At 37.9% G+C, this 19371-nt stretch overlaps 2 protein-coding genes across 2 annotated transcripts; both read right to left on the bottom strand.

The window, feature by feature from the left end:
• Positions 1 to 744: 744 nt before the first annotated feature.
• LOC117568631 (uncharacterized) lies at positions 745 to 5139 on the bottom strand. Its single transcript, XM_034249421.2, has 6 exons — positions 3629 to 5139; positions 3360 to 3553; positions 2969 to 3131; positions 1572 to 1680; positions 1326 to 1507; positions 745 to 1231 (listed from the first exon to the last, which is right to left on the bottom strand). Exons 1-6 carry the CDS (start codon positions 3690 to 3692, stop codon positions 1152 to 1154), a joined length of 792 nt encoding a protein of 263 aa, XP_034105312.1. The 5' UTR covers positions 3693 to 5139; the 3' UTR covers positions 745 to 1151.
• Positions 5140 to 6835: 1696 nt separating this feature from the next.
• LOC117568627 (fork head domain-containing protein FD3) lies at positions 6836 to 10208 on the bottom strand. The gene is made up of 2 exons (XM_034249418.2): positions 9397 to 10208; positions 6836 to 8536 (listed from the first exon to the last, which is right to left on the bottom strand). The coding sequence occupies exons 1-2, from the start codon at positions 9741 to 9743 to the stop codon at positions 7426 to 7428; spliced, it is 1458 nt and encodes a 485-aa protein (XP_034105309.1). The 5' UTR covers positions 9744 to 10208; the 3' UTR covers positions 6836 to 7425.
• Between the last annotated feature and the right edge of the window lie 9163 nt (positions 10209 to 19371).

Raw genomic sequence — 19371 nt, 5'->3', positions numbered from 1 at the left:
CCGTTAAATCAGAGTTGCATTTCAAGGCGCCACATGGTCGACTATATAAATTTAAATAAATTTAAATTTCACAAAATTGATTCTTTCATATTATAAATTTAGAATTTCATATTATCAATTTAGCGATACAGAGCAATAGTTGACTAAGTAATGTTGTAATTCTATTAATTTAAAAGATGTTATATTTTAGCTGAACCTGTTATTTATTCATTACACATAATTAAATTCTGTTGGCAGCCAATAAATTTGAGGAAATCAAATCGCACAAACGTTTTCTTGCACCTAATACAACATTTTGAGAATTCAAATCACTTTTTTTCAGATAATCTTCTCAATTTTAATCCACCTAAATTGTACAGGAATTTGAGAGCTCCAAACACTTTTTCTACATAATTTCTAAATTAAATATTTCCTTCGATATTTATTAAGCAAAAGTGTTCGCTCTCAAACTCCTCATCAACCTGGATTTAATCACTTTTTACCATTTTTAGCACAATCTATGCACACAACTAATTAATCGAATGAATCCAGAAATAAGACTGTCGTCATATCCAAATTCAAAGCAATTCCACATTTAGTTATTTCAGAATTAAAGAGCACTAATACTTGGTTGTTTACCCAGGCGTATACTTAATGTGGGAGTAAAGTAAAAGTGGAGCAGACATTCGTTTAATGCACTTTTAATGTTTTCGTTTTTTATTAGCGTTTCTGTACTCAATTATACCTATACATCATATATAACTATTTATATATATATATATATTTATTTATGTGGTAAATATATATGAATACAATAATTTGTTTTAGTTTCTTGTTGTTCTTGTTGTTTGTTTGTTCTCAGCTTCGATTTGAATGTTTGTTGTGTGTGTGTGTGTGTTTGAAGAGTCTTGTTTAAGTGTCTGTTTGTTATTTAGTAGTGTTTGTCTGTCTGTATTTATGGGGGTGTAAGTGTTGTCTGTTGTTTGTTGTGTTTGTTATCGTTTTCTCTTACATTTACATGCATTTACAAAATAAGCGCTTTTTTAAAAATACCGCAAAAAATTACGTTTATCGTTAAAAATTCTATTTAAAAATGAGAAATAAAGAATTGTAAACATTCTATACGAACATAAAAACAAATACGTACATAGCCTACAAAAAACACTACCAAACTAACTGCTTAAAGCTAAAGATGCGATCGACATAACTACGGCGACTGTTGTCCATTTGCGTTGTATATTTGTGGCTTTATCTGCAATATGATAATAGTAGATTATTAATATGGAATGATTGAGGGGGGCATTCAAGTGGTTCCAACTGCCAGCTGCCAGCTTACCTCTACTTACCATAGAAAATAGTCTCCCTGCGTTTGGTATAGTTTGTGCCAAGCAGGAAAAACGCACATGTTATCGGTGTGGGCGATTCGAGTTGATCTCTAGGAATGCGCGTTCGCACTGTCATGCTGTACAGACCACTCGGATTCTGATCCAACTGCGTGAGCACCGAGTCCAGTATGTGTGTATCGAAGCTATATTTCAAATGGTATCTCATCAATTACAAATCGAATATGAATACGAGTGAGTTTCACTTACATGACAGATAGAACTGGTTGAGGGAAAACATTTTGCACGGCGCACATGATGTCCACATCGGTCTGTTCGCCACCCATGCGTGCCTCCAGCATGAAATCCGATTCAGGAACTGTTTGCGGATCAAATGTGACCATGGGAATGGGAAGGCGGGCAAAGGAGGAAAAAACAACAACAAATCCGTGAGAATTAATCAAGTGTCAAACTAAACAAAATATAAAAACAAAACTTTCGAAATAACATAAAAAAGAACGAGCGACAACACCAAACAAAAAAAAAAAAAAAAAAACAAAGAGTAAAGGACACAAAAAACAAAACACAAATAAAAACAAAAACAACAGGCGGCTGCTGGCTGGTCGCTTATAACCGCAACGACTGCCACATGACACGCATGCAAATATGAGTCGCACGTGCCACAAACACACACAGTCACATACACATACACACAAACACACATCAGTCATCCACTCACACCCCCTCCACATATGGCAACACACCCACCCAACACCTATGCAAACAACTTCACGCCATAAACAGGTGAGGAAACTCAAGTCCGGCAAAGCCGACTACTCAACTGCACTATACAAAGTAGTTTGGAATGGAAACTTATAGAAAAATAAGTTTAGGAATGCTGGAAGTTATTCAGACACAAATTTTAAATACATTTTTGAAAGTGTTTATATTAAAGAGGAATCTAAGATTGTTTTATCAAATAGATTTGTCTTTATCTAACATTTCTTAACAACACTATATACTTGGAATTGGAATGGAAACTTATAGAAATGTATCTAAAGAAAGATATAAGTTGTCAAGTCTCTTCGTTCTGGATAACACAAAATTTAAATCAGATGTTTAGAATCTTTATATTCTATCAAAAACCTAAGATATGTTTTATCAACTATATATTTCCTGATTTAGCATTAGAAGTAAATTGTATGAATTTAATACTATACAGAAATAATTGAAGGTAAGTATAGTGAACAAGTTGGACATCTTTGTTTGGTAAAATTAATCAGATAGAACCCTTTATTAAATCTATTACTGGCTATAATCTTCATAGATTTCATTGTACGAAAATAAAGATTTAATTTTTGTTTGTATATTACCATTAGAACGTACTACAAAATAACCATTCGTAAAACAATTTTGAAATTGAATATATATAAATTTATGTGTTAATATAATTCCCTTAAATTAGCCCTGACTTTTAAACAATGCACAAAAATACATTTCTTGGTATAAATGATAAACAAAATTATAAAGAAAAGATCAATTTAAAGAGATAGTTGAAGCACGTGCTACTAATAAGAGCTATACCCCATTGAGTAGAGTGTAAGTTCGTATGGCATAAAAAACAATAGGTATAGCATGTAAATTGTAGAACCCTCCCACACACATACCGATTATTTGTAAGCGGGCACTTCGCTTATCCGTGGACTCAAAGGTTTGCACGGCACAAGTGTATTCCCCCGTCATGTTCCAGTCGGGATTCTTTATCGATATAACACCGGGACTGCCCTCCATGGTGAATATTTTGGTGTCTATCTTTGCTTTCATGAAGCCCTACAGAGTTAATGACAAGGCAGCACCAACAACAAAGAAGAAGAAGAAGAAGAAGAGAAGAAAGCGAATTTTATGTTAATTAATTTTTGTGTTGTGTGTGTTGCTTGTTTTCTTCTTTTTTTTTTGCCGACTACTCTTGACTTTTGTCTAAATGGGGTGACGATGGATAATATGACGGTGCTGAGAGGATGACGAAGTCGAAGACAACGACGGATGACGATGACTCACCATGGCGAAACCCTTTACGGAGGGTATCCACTGATAGATGGAGTGATTGTTGAAGAGCCACTTGAGGACGAAGCCCTTCTCCCGCGGCGCCATTTCGTACTCGCAGTCCAGCACCAGAGGATCGGGCTCATTATCACGTTCGAGTGTGTAGGTGTGCGGCACCCGCAGATTGGTAATGCGCACCGTGTGCGTCACTAGCGAAGGAGATCAAAAAGGGATTAGCAGAGTTCAATACGTGATCAGAGACAGAGAGAGATCTCTAGGCTTACCCGTGAGCAGAGTGAGGCCGGCCAGCAGCGTTGCGCACAATATGCTCCAGCTCCAGCTCGCCATGTGCGCGTCCTGTTCGTCGACCTGATGTTGGTCGTCGTACTTCCTGTTGTTGGTCTTGTCGTTTTGCTGCCGTCCTTAGCGTCCTTGCTGCTGCCTCTCGTTGTACTGGACGTATGCGTTATTTTTTCGTTGTCTCTCCTTGGATGTTTTGCTTTTGGTTTTTTATTGGTCACAGGCGCTGCTTCTGGTTTTGGCTGAGGATAAGGTTAAGGCTAAGGCTTTGGCTTCGGCTGTCCTCCGCCCCCGGCAAGTGCGCATCGCTTCAACAGCCTTTGAGGCGTTTAGTCACACGCATTATCACTTTGCTCATTACCATAAACATAACATCACACCAAACAACAGGCCAGCTCTGGACCTGAGAGTGTTGAGTGCAGAGTGCTGAGACCTGGCTACACGACACGACTCGAGAGGGGGTGAGGGAAGCAAGGCGAAGCGGAGCTGCTGCTGCTGCTGCTGCTGAGGGGTGGTTGAATGTTGAAAGTTTTTGCTACTGTTTGGGGGCACAAAACTTTTCTATGCTCTATGCGATGAGCTCAGCTTTGCGATTGCGATTCCCGTTTGCCGTTTGCTATTTGCCATTTGTGATTTGAGATTGCGATTGCGATTTGTGAACACAACAGAGAATTGCAATCTATAATTGATTCACACACATCGAGCACATCTTGATATGCTTTTCTTTTCACTGCGCACATCTATCTCCGTATAACCACTATGTATATCGAACTTTTTAGTGAAGTGCAATTGCATTTAATATCGAGCAATTGAAACTTTGCACATATACAACTTGATGTTGGTGAAAAATCGACTTTTTACTCTCTCCCGAGTGTGTGTGTGCGATTGTGTGTGTGTGGGGAATTATGCCAAATGGAGTTTGCAGCTCCGTATCCGTATCGCTTCGTACCGCTAACGCTGACGCTGCTGGATACCAATAGTGTTGGTATCTTCTATTTAACTGTTGTCCTTTTTCCAGCCTAGCTTTTAATGTTTTAACACACACTGGAATACAACGCTACGTAGACCAGAGAGTCACTTGCTTGCTCTCCACTCGGCTCGACTCGCAAACTTGTCTCGCGACTCCGACTCAGCGAGTTGCTGAGCTTTTTTTTTGGTGGTAAGCGTATCGCGAGCTTTTCCTTTTGGCGCATACACAACATGTCGTCCTTTTTTATCCTAACCGAAAAGCCACAATCAGCTGTTGGCCATCGATTCAGCGCATGCGCCAATTCTGACAGTTGTCCGCTTCTGACGTTTCGCCTTTTGACAGTTCGCCAACTGTCAGTCTGAGCTGAACTGAGCTAAGATGAGCTGAGAACTCTGTGCAACATTGTAATGGTGCCTTTGGAATTGGGGTTGCAATGTCGACTTGTTGCAAGTGTCTCGACTGAGCTAATTGTTGGCCAACTTAATGCCTAATTAGTGCCTCAACTCAACTGTTGCCTCGACTAACGACTGCTGTTGGCTTTAAAATGTTGCCTTCTTTTCAGGGATATAATTAAAGATTGAATTCAATCTGAATGGTTGCCTACATTGCTTGGATTTGTTTTAAATAGTAAGTCTAAAATGCTGTTTTAAATTAATCATGCGAATTGACTCAGTTAGGCAGGTATTATACATACTATATACATATACTATATAATATATTTTGTATATTTTCTTATTGATATAATTGAATTGAAATTGATCATTTATTTAAATATTTACCCAGAAATTGATAATTTTGCTACTTCATTATGTGTTGACTGTTTTTTTTTTTTAACTTATTATTCGATAGCCATATACACACTTTAGGTTAATTCAAATAACTATTTAGACTTCATCGTAGAGGGGCAATAAAATATGAAATTCTATTCTATTAAATGATCAATTATGGTAATTGTAGGGAAGATTACTTAGCTTACCTCTCCTATAAACGAGATACTCTAGCAAATATATAAATATATTATATATAAACCTTTTTGAGTAGTCTTTGGGTAAATGTTATTTTATATATAGGACTGCAGGAAAACTTAATAAAATTAGAATTCCTCAGCCAGACACTCTAAAAAAAAATATGCAGTGTTTTGACCAACGACAAAGCCAATAATTTTGTTAGAAAGAAACGACTTTAAAGAATCATCTACCTTTCAATAAGAGTCAATAAACAATTTTTGACTACAATGTTTATATTGTATATACATATATGTATCATAATTATTATATATTTACCAGGAATATAAAGCTGACAAACTATTTGTAAGACCTGCGAATAAATTTCCAAAACAAAAATGAATAAAACACTCAATTAACTCATAAACACAAAGCCTAAGCTCACAATGGGAACGCGAGCTTACAATAATCAGTAATGAGATAACAGACAAATACAATATATAGTATATTGAGGAAGAGATTGTGAGTTCTAGGAGAGCGTGAAGCAAAACAAAAATAGATGATAACAAATCAGCAACAAAAGCACAAATTGCTTTGCAAGCAAAACTAAATCTGGCCAATTTGTTCTTTTATTTAGGTACAACGTTAAATAGAACAAACAGTTTAATTTAGTTAATTAATTGGTTAATTAGTTAATTCACAATTTAACTTACATACAAGTATGGGTAAGGGATATGGTTAATCATAAAATATAAAATACAAAGAGGAGTAAGAGGATGATATGAATCAAAACTATATTTTCGGGAAACAAAACTAGTCTGACTGTGAATGCGATAATAAGTTTACTAAGACTCTTATGTAATTTTGCTTAACTACAAAGCTTGATTATGATGTCCTATCGGTATTCGTAAACTGCTTCAATGAAATATAATAGAGTAATTAAAAATAAAACATTTAGAAATACAAAATATCAATAACACATTAAGAAATATAAAATTCTCCAAAGGCCTTTTTATACAATATAATCCTTACACCAATGTTGATTGCTATTATCTCAGTTATTACTCAGAATTAAATTTCGAAATTTCTAATTGCATATAACTTTAGTAAATTTCGACATAGGTGGGTAGCGGTCAAAATATATTTTGAATTTTAATTTATATTTTTAAAATCATGATGGCTTTGGAATATTCCTTTATTAAATCATTTATTCTCCCTAACTGTTCTTTAGATTGTATTAAAAATCAACTGCATTTTGTTTTCTAATTATACGGTTTATTAAATTTTCAATAACATCAGCAAATCACTTAAGGACTAGACTATATTTAATAGTGTTTTGATGTGCTGCGCGCATTGCCATACTCAATACAATTATAATTACAGACACTCAGAGACAGACGATCGGTATATGTATATAGTACATGCACATATATGTATGCTATATATATGTATATGGTAACTCTATAGAATTCGCTTTAAAAGTATGCTATAAATATGTAATTGTTTGATATATGTCTTTGTTGTTGTTCTTACTGGATGTTACACTCAGGTTTAAACGTAATTTAGTTTAAATATATGTTTTTATATCGTGCTTAATATACATTTCAAGTGGAGAGCGTTTTTCTTGGTCGCATTAAAACTTTCGTATTGGCATCGAATATACATCCCAGGGATAATCACTACATGAATGAGGGGGTGGGGGCGTAATGAGATGCATATCGCGTACAACTAGAGTTTACAACGTAAAGAAGAAGTTATAGTAGTTAAAATTGTGTGCTTAGATCACGGGAATATACACAAGCCGATGACTAACACTAATGCCTAAGACTAAGCGACTAAATCAATCAGTGAAATTTCAAGCCTAATCCTAGTCACTGGTCGCCCCATCGCTGTGCCCATGACCGATCAGTGTCTCGATGCGAAAGTCCTTGGCACTCGTCTGTCGGGCGCAACGCAGCGTCGCCGGATCGTTGTCCATGTGCAGAAGCGTCGTCCGGCTCAGCGATCGATGCGAGTGCGCTTGCAACGGAGTTGGAGTCGGAGTCAGCGTCTTGGGACTGGACGTAATGGCTAACGAGCTGTTGGACGCCTCGGCATGATGATCGAAGAGCAGCACGTAGGGAGAGGTGCGCTCCGGGAGCTCATCGCGTGCATCGGGATCGCGTGCGCTGTTTGTCTCTGGACGATTCGTGGGATTCGTGCACACCGAGTCAACGGAATCCGATATGTGTGAGTCCTGCTCATGCTCGTTGGCACTCTCCACATCGATCTTGTCGCACGACGCGTCATCCGCATCGGCATCCACATCATCGTTGTACACATTGAGATCCGCATAGTTGCCTCGCTCGGGATAATCAGCTGCTCCTAATCCGGTGGCAGCAGCGGACACATCAAACACATAGGGATTCTTGTACTTGCTGGCTCTGCTCGCATCGCTGGTCACGCTGCCAGCTCCACCTCCACCTCCTCCTCCTCCACTACTGCTGTGAGGCAGTGCATCCGCCACTTCAGCTCGGCGATTGATGAACGCGAGGCGATCGAACTTATCGCTGTTGTTCTGATAGAACGATGCCTCAGCATTGGCGAAGAAGTTGAATTTCTTGTCCACACGCAGCGCCGTGTCGAACACATCGCTGGGCGTGTGCATCACATCGAAGTCGCGGCTTCCATTGAAGTTGGGCACATTGAAGTGCACCGGCACCAACGGCACCGGTTTCCGTATCCAGAATGGCGACAGCGTGCCAAAGACGGCGGGAAACGAGAAGCGCTGTATTGCCGGCGCTCGTTTGTAGCGTTTCCGGCGACGCAGGAAGCTTCCGTTGTCGAACATGTCCTCGGCCAGAGGATCCAGCGTCCAGAAGTTGCCTTTTCCCGGGTTGCCCGGCTCGCGTGGAACTTTGATGAAACAGTCGTTCAGACTGAGGTTGTGGCGAATGGAGTTTTGCCAAGCGGGAAACTTGTCTTTGTAGTACGGGAAACTGCAAACGATAGAAGAACTTCTCATTAGTTTTGGGTAGAAATTAGGTTTTCTTGGAAAGCTGGAAAGAACGAGAGATAGGCGGTCTTCTAAGTCTATTGATATTGAAAACACCTAAATTACACAGAAAATGTATAATAAAATACCTTCCAAGTTTATAAATATTTACTCTATTTTTATTCGCCATAAACTTTAATATTTAATTTAATAAGTAAATCGTTTGTATAACTTGTAATGATAACGATTACTTTACAGGCATGTATGTCTTATACATATATTTTCAGATAATTGTTTAATAATTGTTTTCCTTATTGATATTCCAGATCACTCAGCAAATAATTCAATACTTGTTTTTATCTAAAAATAAGTGATTTTTTTAAATTGGTATGAGAATTAACTGCATACTATGTAAATGTGTTTGTCCTATATACGTAACGTATATGGACGTATTATTTGCAATTAATGAAATTCAATATTGATATTCAAAGAAGAATGTAAAAAATAAAACATCAACAATAATTCAATTTAGTTGTCTTATTGTATTAGAAAAAGTGAGCTCTAGAAAATTTATTCCTCTTCCTAATAAATAAACTTTAAATATTTATAATCCGTTTAACATATAATTTATTTTAATTCTATCACATAATATTCAATAATTTAAAAAAATATGTATATCTATTAAAAATATTTGGAATTCCGAGAATTAGAATTTATGAAATTTGCTTAGTTTCGACTTGAGAGTCAAATTCTTTGTGTTTTTCAAAAGATGATAAGGAAAAGTCTTGCATATTCGAAAACTATATATGATATAATGAGTAACCATCATAGAGGTGATTACGGATTATGTTTAACCCCACTTACCGGGACATAATAAAATCACATATTCCACTGAGTGTTAGTTTCTTGTGCGGCGACTGCAGTATGGCCATGGTGATGAGAGCAATGTAGGAATACGGCGGCTTCACCAGAGGACCGCCGGCTGCTCCGCTGCCGTTGTTGGTGCCGCTGCTGTTGTCACCGCTGCTGCCGCCGGCGGCCGACGGCTCAAAGTCGCTGTCATCACAGATCATGGACATTTCATCGGCCACCGCAGCGGCAGCGGCAGCACGGGAGGAAGTGATGCCGGCGCCACGTTGGCTCTTGTGCAGCGGCGGAGACTGAGAGTCGCCATCGTGCAGCGCATGAATGGGATCCGTTGTTGTATGCATTATTTGCTGATATAACTTGGTGAGATCTGTCTTTAAACTTGTACTTTATTTATGTATATCGATGAAATTGCTTAACTAAGTGAGATAGAGGACGCAACACTTGTTTGACTTTAGCTCAGAAACTGATTCACTTTACTTGTAATTCATTTAAATTGATTTCACAATTCTAGCACATTGCATTAACTCCGCGATTAGTTTTGTTTCAATTTGCGTTATCGTAATCGATCGTTATCGTTTCGTTTTACGTTTCCGCATTCGCATTCGCATTTGCATTTAACTTTAACTTTGTGTTAAGCGATTAAGTTTTGAGTTGTGTCGCGGCATCCGTCGGTTTGTCTGTTTTAGGCGGAATCCTTTTGCCAAATGTTAACTGAATCGCAACGAAAACGAAAATCTTCTCGCCCGAAATGTTTTTCTACATAACTCAAACATTTATTTATCGAAACCGCTGCCGCTGTCGCTTCCATGAGCTTTTGTCGCCGCTGCTATGTTTTCGTATCTCGAATAACTGTGATTCTACTGCCGACGTCGTCGTCGTCGTCGTCGTTAGTCCGACGCCGCAGCAATGGCAGCAGCAGCGCAGTCGGCGTCTGCGTCGACGCCAACGTCAGCATCGGCGCACGTCAGGCAGCATCCCCGCTGTTGTTGCGTGCGTGCGAGAGTGACGGCGATATGTTGTGAGCTGCTCTCTTCAGGGGATGACTGAGATTGTAAACCAATCTACGACCAACTGCACACCTCCCTCCCCCCACAGGGGCACACACACACACACACACATACGCACAGACTACGTAATAACATAAAATGGTGGAGTGCTGCTTGCTGTAAATGTGATATTTGTGTTTTCCTCTGCACGCCTCGCTTCTTCCCTCTGTCGCTGTCGCTGTCGCAGCTACTATTGTGTAATGCAAACGGGACTCAAATTGGCAACGACGACGACGCGACGACAGAAGCCAAAACTCATGGCATCTCTCCCCCCCTCTGCTCACCGATCCCCCCGCAGTGGCTGTCGAGCAACATTTTCACAAATTTAGATACCTTTTGCTGGCTGCGTTGACGTCGTGGCTCTTAATAATGTTTCATTATGTCAGCCGCACACACACACACACACACATACTCAGCTAGCAACTGAGCGAGAGAAAGAGAGCAAGGTGTACGTGTGTATGTGTATGTGCTGATATACGCTCTCGTTCAAATGTTAGCATTTTTATGTGCGAATGTTTTTCTAACCGTATGTCGGGCTCGTTGCTCGTTCTCATTTCAGCACAGCACAGCCTCCTCTCGCCTTTCCCCTTTGCGTCCCTCTTTCTGCTCTTGCTCGACGCCAATGCGCCATTTTCGCAACATCCTTAACACAATTGGGAGGGTATTTTGTATGCCACTGTGTGTGAGTGAGTTTCTGTATGTGTGTGCATTATTTCTCTTTTTCATTTTCGCTGTTTTTGTTCTTTAGTTGTTAGACATTATTGTTGCTGTTGTTATTGTTGCTGCTGCTGTTGCTGCTGTTATTATTGTTGCTGTTTTTGTTGCTGCTGCTGTTATTGTTGTTCTTGTTGCTGTTGTTGCTGTTGCTTGCTGCTGTTGTTCGCGTCTTCCCTTTTCAAATTAAACATTCAGTAGTCAGTTTTATTTGTTGTACTTTGTTCAAATTAGTTTTCAGTTTTGCGGAAGTTGCCAGCTCACACACACACACACACATTCATTCACATCTTCATTCTCCCGCACACTCACACACACACACACACACACACTCATATACAAGCTAAACAATAATGGCTGGCAGCTCCCACCTCCAGCTTGAGCGCCAGGACAATATTGATATCGTTTCATTCTCCTTGCTTGATTTTCATTATTCTATTTTCTTCTGCTTTTTCCCATTTCTATTCCCCCACTCCCCCCTCCCCATCTTTTGGCTCTCTTTCAGCCATCTCAATCTCCGCCCCATTCGCCAGCCAAAAACTCACTTGGCCACACTTACAAATCACTGATTTTTAGCCAACTTTATGGGCGTGGTAACGCCTTTGTACAAATCCACATCTAGGTATGAGTATGAGTGTGTGTGTGGGTGGGTGTGTGTGTGTGTGCAAAAGTCTTTATTGGGTTTAGGGTTCTGGTTGCCGTTGTGCAATTTAGTTGTGGTAAATTTATTGCGGATTTCCTTTGTCTTTTTACGAGCTCAGTTGGACATCGAAGCGAACTCAACTCTGCAGAATTTCTGCTACCAAACAAAGAAGCACAACCAAAAGTAATAAACTACAGATTTTCAAACGTTATTGATCTTCATTTATTTACTCCATTTTATGGACAAACATTGTCTACATTCGTTAGATCTATTTTTCTTCCAACTTGACAATTTATGAGAGAAGCAACTGTTTAATTAATATATATCTTCTCTTAATTAATATAATATATATTCCTTTCTTATTATTCAATATTCAGAACGAGTTATTTACGTTCTTATTATGGTCGATGCCTAATTAGAACGTATGATATGTATATAGAGTTGCCTGATTAAAGATAAAAAGAATATAATGGGAACATCAAAGAGTACGTTTTATTTTATAATATAAATAATGTACACATAATATAAATTCAATCTTAAAGATAAATAGTTGTTAGCTAACAAATAATTTTTTCTGAGCTCTTAAAATAGGAAAGAATATTGCCTAAACATAGATATCAGTTAAAAACAAGTAAGAAAGCTACAGTCGAGTGTACTCGACTGTGAGATACCCGCTACCCATTTTGAATAAAAGAAATATATTTTGCGGTATTTTTCTCAAAATATATGGAATATACTGCTAAAATACTAAAAATATACCAAATGGTATATTTAGTATATCGATATAGTACCACATTCAAAATATACCATAGACGGCACAAAACACCAGATTGTCAGCCAAAGCAACTCAGACCCCTAGTAAGTAAGCGTTTTTGCCATACAAAAGTATTTCATAACTTTGACAATTTCTATCTGATCGCAACCAAATTTTCAGGAATCATAACTACAATAGTATTTATTGTATATACCAAAATTCGCAACACTAGCTTTAAAATTACGCTTGTTATTCGATTTTTTTGAAACAAACTTGATCTGCGTGCAAACATAACAAATGCTGTTGAAAATTATAGCTCTATCTCTTATAGTCTCTGAGATCCAGTGTTTCATACGGACAGACGGACAGACACACAGACGGACAAACGGACAAACGGACATGGCTAGATCGTCTCGGCTGTTGACGCTGATTAAGAATATATATACTTTATAGGGTCGGAGATGCCTCCTTTTACCTGTTACATACATTTCCTGCCGGCACAAAGTTATAATACCCTTCTACCCAATGGGTAGCGGGTATAAAAATGGTGAATTAAATTTTGCTTGTTTTATAGACAAGTATGCAATCGCTCCTATTTTATTGGAATTCAAATTATAAATTATTTATTCTAAACAACAACGTTTAGAAAATAATAATAATAATATATATTGTTGAACTTGAGAATTTTTTTCTGTTTTAAGATAATTGCAAAAATTAAGAAAATCGTCCGCAAACCAAAAAATTCACGAATTTAGATATTTTATCGTTAAACAGAACAAGTTCCTAGAATCAATCTTAGCTCTAAATATAGTTTTAATACAAAGCTTTAAGAATAACCTTCACCTAAAACAATTTTAGTTTTGTTTTCACTGACAGAGAATTACCCATATGCAAGAATTTTGCATCATCTTCAATTGATTTTAAGATTCCTTTTCTGCAAATAAATATATTAGTACAAAGAACATTGAAAAATAACATAAATTATGAATATAATTAATTGAAAAGTGATCAAACAAACATTTTATTCCCGTTATGTCGCAAAATAAAACATAGGTGCATATTTACCTCGAAAAAGAGATTGATTTAAATCAATTTATATTTTAAAAATAAATTATTAATCTTTTTTAGATACTTACAAATATATTTCTTTCGTGAAAACATCCATTCTGAGACATTTTTTTAGTGCAATTAATTCAAGAATGTTGTGTATAATAGAGAAAGAACAATTATAGAAAATAAGTTGAACCTAAATAAGTTATTTCAGTATAAGACTTGTTTTAGCAAATGCCAAAATTAAATTGAATACTTAATTATTCAATAAATGTAGATTATATAAGAATATAATTTGATTAAAAACAAATTAAAATAATATTTTTTGTTAAAAAACATTTTGGTAGCGCATTAGTCAAACGATTAAGTTGGTCTGATTGGTGGAATTGGTAATTTGTTATCATTTCCGTGAGTACACTTACCGCCATAAGTATAATTACAGTTGCCCCTAGCAGCGCTCGCTTAGAGTTTAGAGTTTACTTTTTTAAAGGCACTCACAGCTTACGGCTAAGGATAACGACCCATATCCCACATGCTCTGTGACAGCCCCTGTCAGTCTACGGTTAATCATCGCTTAAGCACAGCATGGCACAGAGATTGGGACTGAGACTAGGATTGAGTATGACATGGTTGTGTTGTGTGCGGTGCTGTGCTGTGGTGTGGTGTGGGGAGCTCAAGTTGAGCGTAAGGATGCGATGCATTTAAGCTTTTTGAGGGGAACAATTAACTTATGCGCAAACAATAACGCCAAAGAATGCACGCTGTCAGAGGAACCAGAATCGAGAATCGAGAATCGTGAACCAACTACCACATCCTGCTAAGCGGAGTGAGGAAGTAAACAGCGGGGTAGCGGGGTGCGGTGAGCGGTGAGCGGTGAGCGGCAATAGCGGCATGATCCAGCAATAATCCTTCTTTTGTCAGCAAATTTATTGCACACAAACAAACAGGCCGCCCAAAGGACAACGCAAAGGAGATGAATGTTGGCTGGGAGTTGGGCAAACGATGAACGTCGAACGTTAAACGTTGAACGCCTTTGACAATATACATTTTTATTGCGAAATCTGCAAAAGGCAAATAAAAGATTTGACACTCGAATTGCTTTGACTGGAGACTGGAAGCCACTATAAAATTGGTTGTTGTCAAGGCAAGACTGAGACAATGTCTTCCTTCGGCTGCACTAATTTGCAGCCCAGGTCCTTTTCTTTCCTTTTGCTTTTGCGTAGCACCTGCTTGGCTGGCAGCTAAATCGCAAAGGCAAACATGCACTTCAATGGATACAAGGATATGCTCGGCATTGTTGTTGTCGGTCAGGTTTAATGGCAGCTCTTCTTATGTCATTATTAAATCTTTGAAGTATATGCAGAGAAAAAAACAGCAACACACACTTGAATACTTGAGTGACGCTCAATTTGATGGGCATCAGTGGCGGCATCAGGAATCAACCCTCGAATGGGAAAAATCACAGCAGGCTGCAGTTGGTAGTCGACAACTCCACATCCACATCAACCACAGCTCAGCGGAGCTCAGAGTTTGGCTCAATTTCTGGGCTACAAATCGCTTCAACCTGCCTGCGCAGGCAAAACAAGTGGCAAAGCATAACAAAGGAGTCCAAGCTGGAATATTTTACGCTCGATTTATCCGCTTTGCTCGGAACAAGGAGGAGGTGAAGGGAAGTTGCTGCAGCAGCAAGTGGCAGCCTGTTTCGAGACTCATTTCATTCATTTGTTCATTTGAGGACGAAGATGATGATGATGATGATTCTGGTGCCGCTTAAGCCTCTTGTTTGGCGGCAATAAAAATCGAGGCAGCACAACAACCCACCCCTCAGCAAGGACTCGAACTGCACACAGGATGTCAATTTCTCAATTCATAAATAAAAACCCAAAGCCCTTTGAATGTGTCAGCACAAGTGTGGAAATTACAACCATTCCCATAGATTCAATTCATTTGGAGTGGGCGCGTGGTACTTTTGATTGCACTGTGTTATTGTTGTTTATTTGCCAGTGTGCGAATACGTGTGTGTGTGTGTCTCTGTGTGTGTGTGTGAGTGCAGCAACGTTGCCGCCTAAACCGCACGTTCCGCCAAATAAGCCAAAGGATTTGCGCCTCCTGCCCGCTGCCTCGGTAAACGGGGAAAGGGCTTGAGTTTTCGTGTGGATTGCTTTGCATGCTCGCAGGCACACTTGGATCGCATTAAGTTGATTTATTATGCAGTGAAGAATTCAATTAAGTAGGATGATTGTCACTTGTCCGTATGCCACGATAAAATCATACGACTCGTTGTCCCATCGCTCTCTTTGCCGTAGACTTTTTATGACTTTTCTCGCTCTCTGCTGCTAAACGTTTAATTTGTGGGGCGTGATTATTTCGACAGTTGTTAATAGTTGGCAATGATCCTTTGGCTTTCGCATCCAGCCACAGATAATCATTTATTTGTTTTGACTGACGACGGGATTGAGAGTAAGAGTCAAAGAAGAAGGCATTCAACTTATTTGTTTTGTGCATGCCTTATGAAAGATAATTTTGTTCGGAAGAATCGACTGCTGTTAGGGTAGAATGGATATTTTTATAGCGTGGAAAGAATATATTGCAAAAAAAAGTAAATTTTGATTAATTGGTTTATTGTATATTTTTAATATCCTTCGATACACAATTGTAGTTTCAACTTTAAATTGTATAACTAATTTATTCTAATCACCATAAATAAATATTTTTTAACCTATTATGTAAATTATTTTAGTTGCTTTTTACCAACTGCAATTTTTTAATTTTAAAAAATAAAATGGTAATATTTCATGAGTTAAATCTAGATTATGAAGCAAATTTTGCAAGTAGAAATTTATCCTGCATATTTATATTTATTTCATATTATTATACATCATCTTATGTATACATATGTATATATTAATCATAAATACAGTTACATATAACTTTATTTTCAGATGAATTTCATAAGAATACAAAGCATATATGTAGAATAATATTTTTCCATTTCTTATTTAAATTATAAGGTCTATTATAGATTATTTTTCAATTTAAAATATCTGTGTATAATACTATAGTTTTAAGTAAATTAAGTTTATTATCATAAAATATGTAGTCTTTTTTATACCCGCTACCCATAGGGTAGAACGGTATTATAACTTTGTGCCTACAGGCAATGTATATAACAGGCAGAAGTAAGCATTGCTAACCCTATGAAATATATGTACATATATTCTTGATCAGCATCAACAGTCGTTGATGCCATGTGCGTCTGTCCCGCAGTTAGTAAGAACACCTCGATCCCAAAGACTATAAGAGATAGAAACATAAGTTTTCTACAGCACTTGCAAGCAGATGAAGTTTTACTTAAATTTTGCCACTCCTTCTTCCGCCCCGCAGATCGTTAAGAATCGAGTAACAATCGTAAATTTGAAGCTAAAATTTGAAGCTAACTTTTATGCGATCCTATTCTGCGATCGATTTATAGTTTCTTTGGCTGATAATCTGGTATAATTTTAATCTAATATTTTAATCTAATCTATCAAAATACCAAATATAGCCTAGGGTTTAATTTTAATATTTTTGTGGAATATTAATTTGGTATATTTAAGAATTAGTACCGCACTGTTTCCCTTTCCTAGTTTTAAATATCTAAATATTAATTAAAACTTAAAATCTAAAGAAATACAAAATATAGTACATAAATTAGTAAATATAACTAATCCTAAAAATTACTTTAAAAAAAACATGTATTAAAATATATTACACTTCCAGTGAAATATGGAAAATTGTTATTGCCTTTTTCCGTTCAGAGTTTCGCAATGCTATTTATAGCATAATTGGATAAAATTGTGAATGTATGAAAGTGTCAAAATACGAACGTGGGTGTTAATGCGAATAGAGTGACATACACACGATGATAAAAATAGAAATGACAAAACAGAATGAAACGCAAAAAAATAGTAATGTTGCCAAAGGCAATGTCAATGAAAGATGACTGCAAAAAATGTATGTTTTTGAAAACAAACTTTATGTAATAAATTTTTCGGCAACTGAAACTTTATTAACAGGAATTCAGTTTCTAATAAAAAGGAGAATCCTTCTCCATCCAAACTCTGAAAGTGCAACCACTTGAAAAGAGTGTAAAAAATGCTAGAGTGTGTAAAAACACAATAACAAGAAGCTCAGCATAAACGAGTGGCATGTAAAGTTGCACAGAAAGAGAGAGACACCTAATAACTTCTGGTGTGGCACGTGTCGAACGTGCGTCGGTTAACGGGTGTTGGGTAATTCACACTTCCTGCCAGGACAACGCGATTGCAATTTGCCGCCGGAATTTCATTAAATAATCGTTAGTGTAAATCAATTTGTTAGATCAAAGTGGAAGCCTCAATTGCGCTGAACTGAATTTTGGGCGACATGGCGACAAATGAAAAGAAAATAGAGGCATAGGCTATATGATAATGGTGAGATGATATTATCAATTTGACAGCAAATATTTGCAGGACATTGATGACGAAATTACAAAACATTTGCACGTGTCTGCGAACCGCGACACTTGAAGTGTGAACACGTGCCACGACCAACAACGGACTATCAGTGTCCAAAATCAACAATATTGAACGCAATATAAATAGGCATTGATATAATGAGGGGTTAACTTTCACATCAAGAGGGAAAACTTGGCTGGCAAGTGATTGAATCAAACTTCTTCTCAATGTGATGGGCAGCACATGGCTCTCAAGTTTCGTATTTGTATTTATATTTGCTTCCTTTTCGATTTGCCATTCGAAATCCATCAAAAGCTTCATTGGCGTAATCGCATTAGGTCTTTAGCCTCATCCGGTAAATAAAATGTTTTCGTCATGGTTTTACGCAAGCAACTCTCAAGCAAAAACATTCATTCAATTGTCTACTGTCCTGCATGTCTGTCGCTGCTGCTGTGAAAAGTACAAGCATTTGAAATTTAATTTAACGCATTTACATGCGGCTTAAGATTTCAGCTTCGGCTTCAGCATCGGCTTCAGGGCATGGTAAACAAATCAAATATATTTAGGAGTAGAAACTCAAACAAAGGGATGCGACGACATCCAAATGAAATTTGCTTTTTTTTCGGGCAGACGCAGCAGCAGCAGTAAACGCACTTGATGCCCAGGTTCAGTCAGTTCAGCCCACTTCCAGGTTCATCATCTGCGACCCTGCGCACATGCTCTGCCTTCATCTCTACGGTGAGGCGGGGGGTGGGCCTCTTAGTGTCCTTGGTGGTTGTTGGCAGCGAGTTAAAAACTCAATATTTGAATAACTTACTACCGTGCGAGTGAACTTTTTGAGGCGCACTCGAGCTAAGGGACGCTTCGGATCCTGTGTGCCTGCGTGTATGTGTGTGTGTGTGTGCCGAAAAGGACAATTATTTGTTTACGCGTTGTCATTTAAATTGAGTTCTAATGTTGACAGCACACAACATACAAATCTCCCTTCGGTTCACGTAAAATTGACCAAAATAAAAACTGCGACAATGTTTGTATGTAGTTGTGATTACAAACAGTTGCAGATACTACGAATACAGGATTCAGATTCAGATACAAGTGCGCACTGCGACGACACTCAACAGGAAGCGAGAGAGTGCCGAAGGGAAAGGGAAAGGAAGAGGGGAGGGGTAGTGCCAATGCCATTTATGTGGGCACCATTATTTGCTCTATCACGTTCGCATTTCAAAAGTTATGAGCCCATTAGATCCGTAGTAAACACAAATATCCATAATCCATACCACGGGGCAT

This window comes from Drosophila albomicans, chromosome 3 (assembly GCF_009650485.2).
Source record: "Drosophila albomicans strain 15112-1751.03 chromosome 3, ASM965048v2, whole genome shotgun sequence".
NCBI classification, from domain to species: domain Eukaryota; kingdom Metazoa; phylum Arthropoda; class Insecta; order Diptera; family Drosophilidae; genus Drosophila; species Drosophila albomicans.
Note: the sequence above shows the minus strand (reverse complement) of the source record. Positions and strands in the feature narration are given on the sequence as shown.

What these genes read in the sequence shown, in the direction of transcription:
- LOC117568631 (XM_034249421.2), bottom strand. Translation starts at nt 3,692, where the DNA reads ATGGCGAGCTGGAGCTGGAGCATATTGTGCGCAACGCTGCTGGCCGGC. An exon ending in CGGCCTCACTCTGCTCACGG is followed by an intron (nt 3,554 to 3,628) that starts GTAAGCCTAGAG and finishes CTCCTTCGCTAG; the next exon opens with TGACGCACACGGTGCGCATT. An exon ending in CAGGGAGACTATTTTCTATG is followed by an intron (nt 1,232 to 1,325) that starts GTAAGTAGAGGT and finishes ATCATATTGCAG; the next exon opens with ATAAAGCCACAAATATACAA.
- LOC117568627 (XM_034249418.2), bottom strand. Translation starts at nt 9,743, where the DNA reads ATGCATACAACAACGGATCCCATTCATGCGCTGCACGATGGCGACTCT. An exon ending in TGTGATTTTATTATGTCCCG is followed by an intron (nt 8,537 to 9,396) that starts GTAAGTGGGGTT and finishes TATCGTTTGCAG; the next exon opens with TTTCCCGTACTACAAAGACA.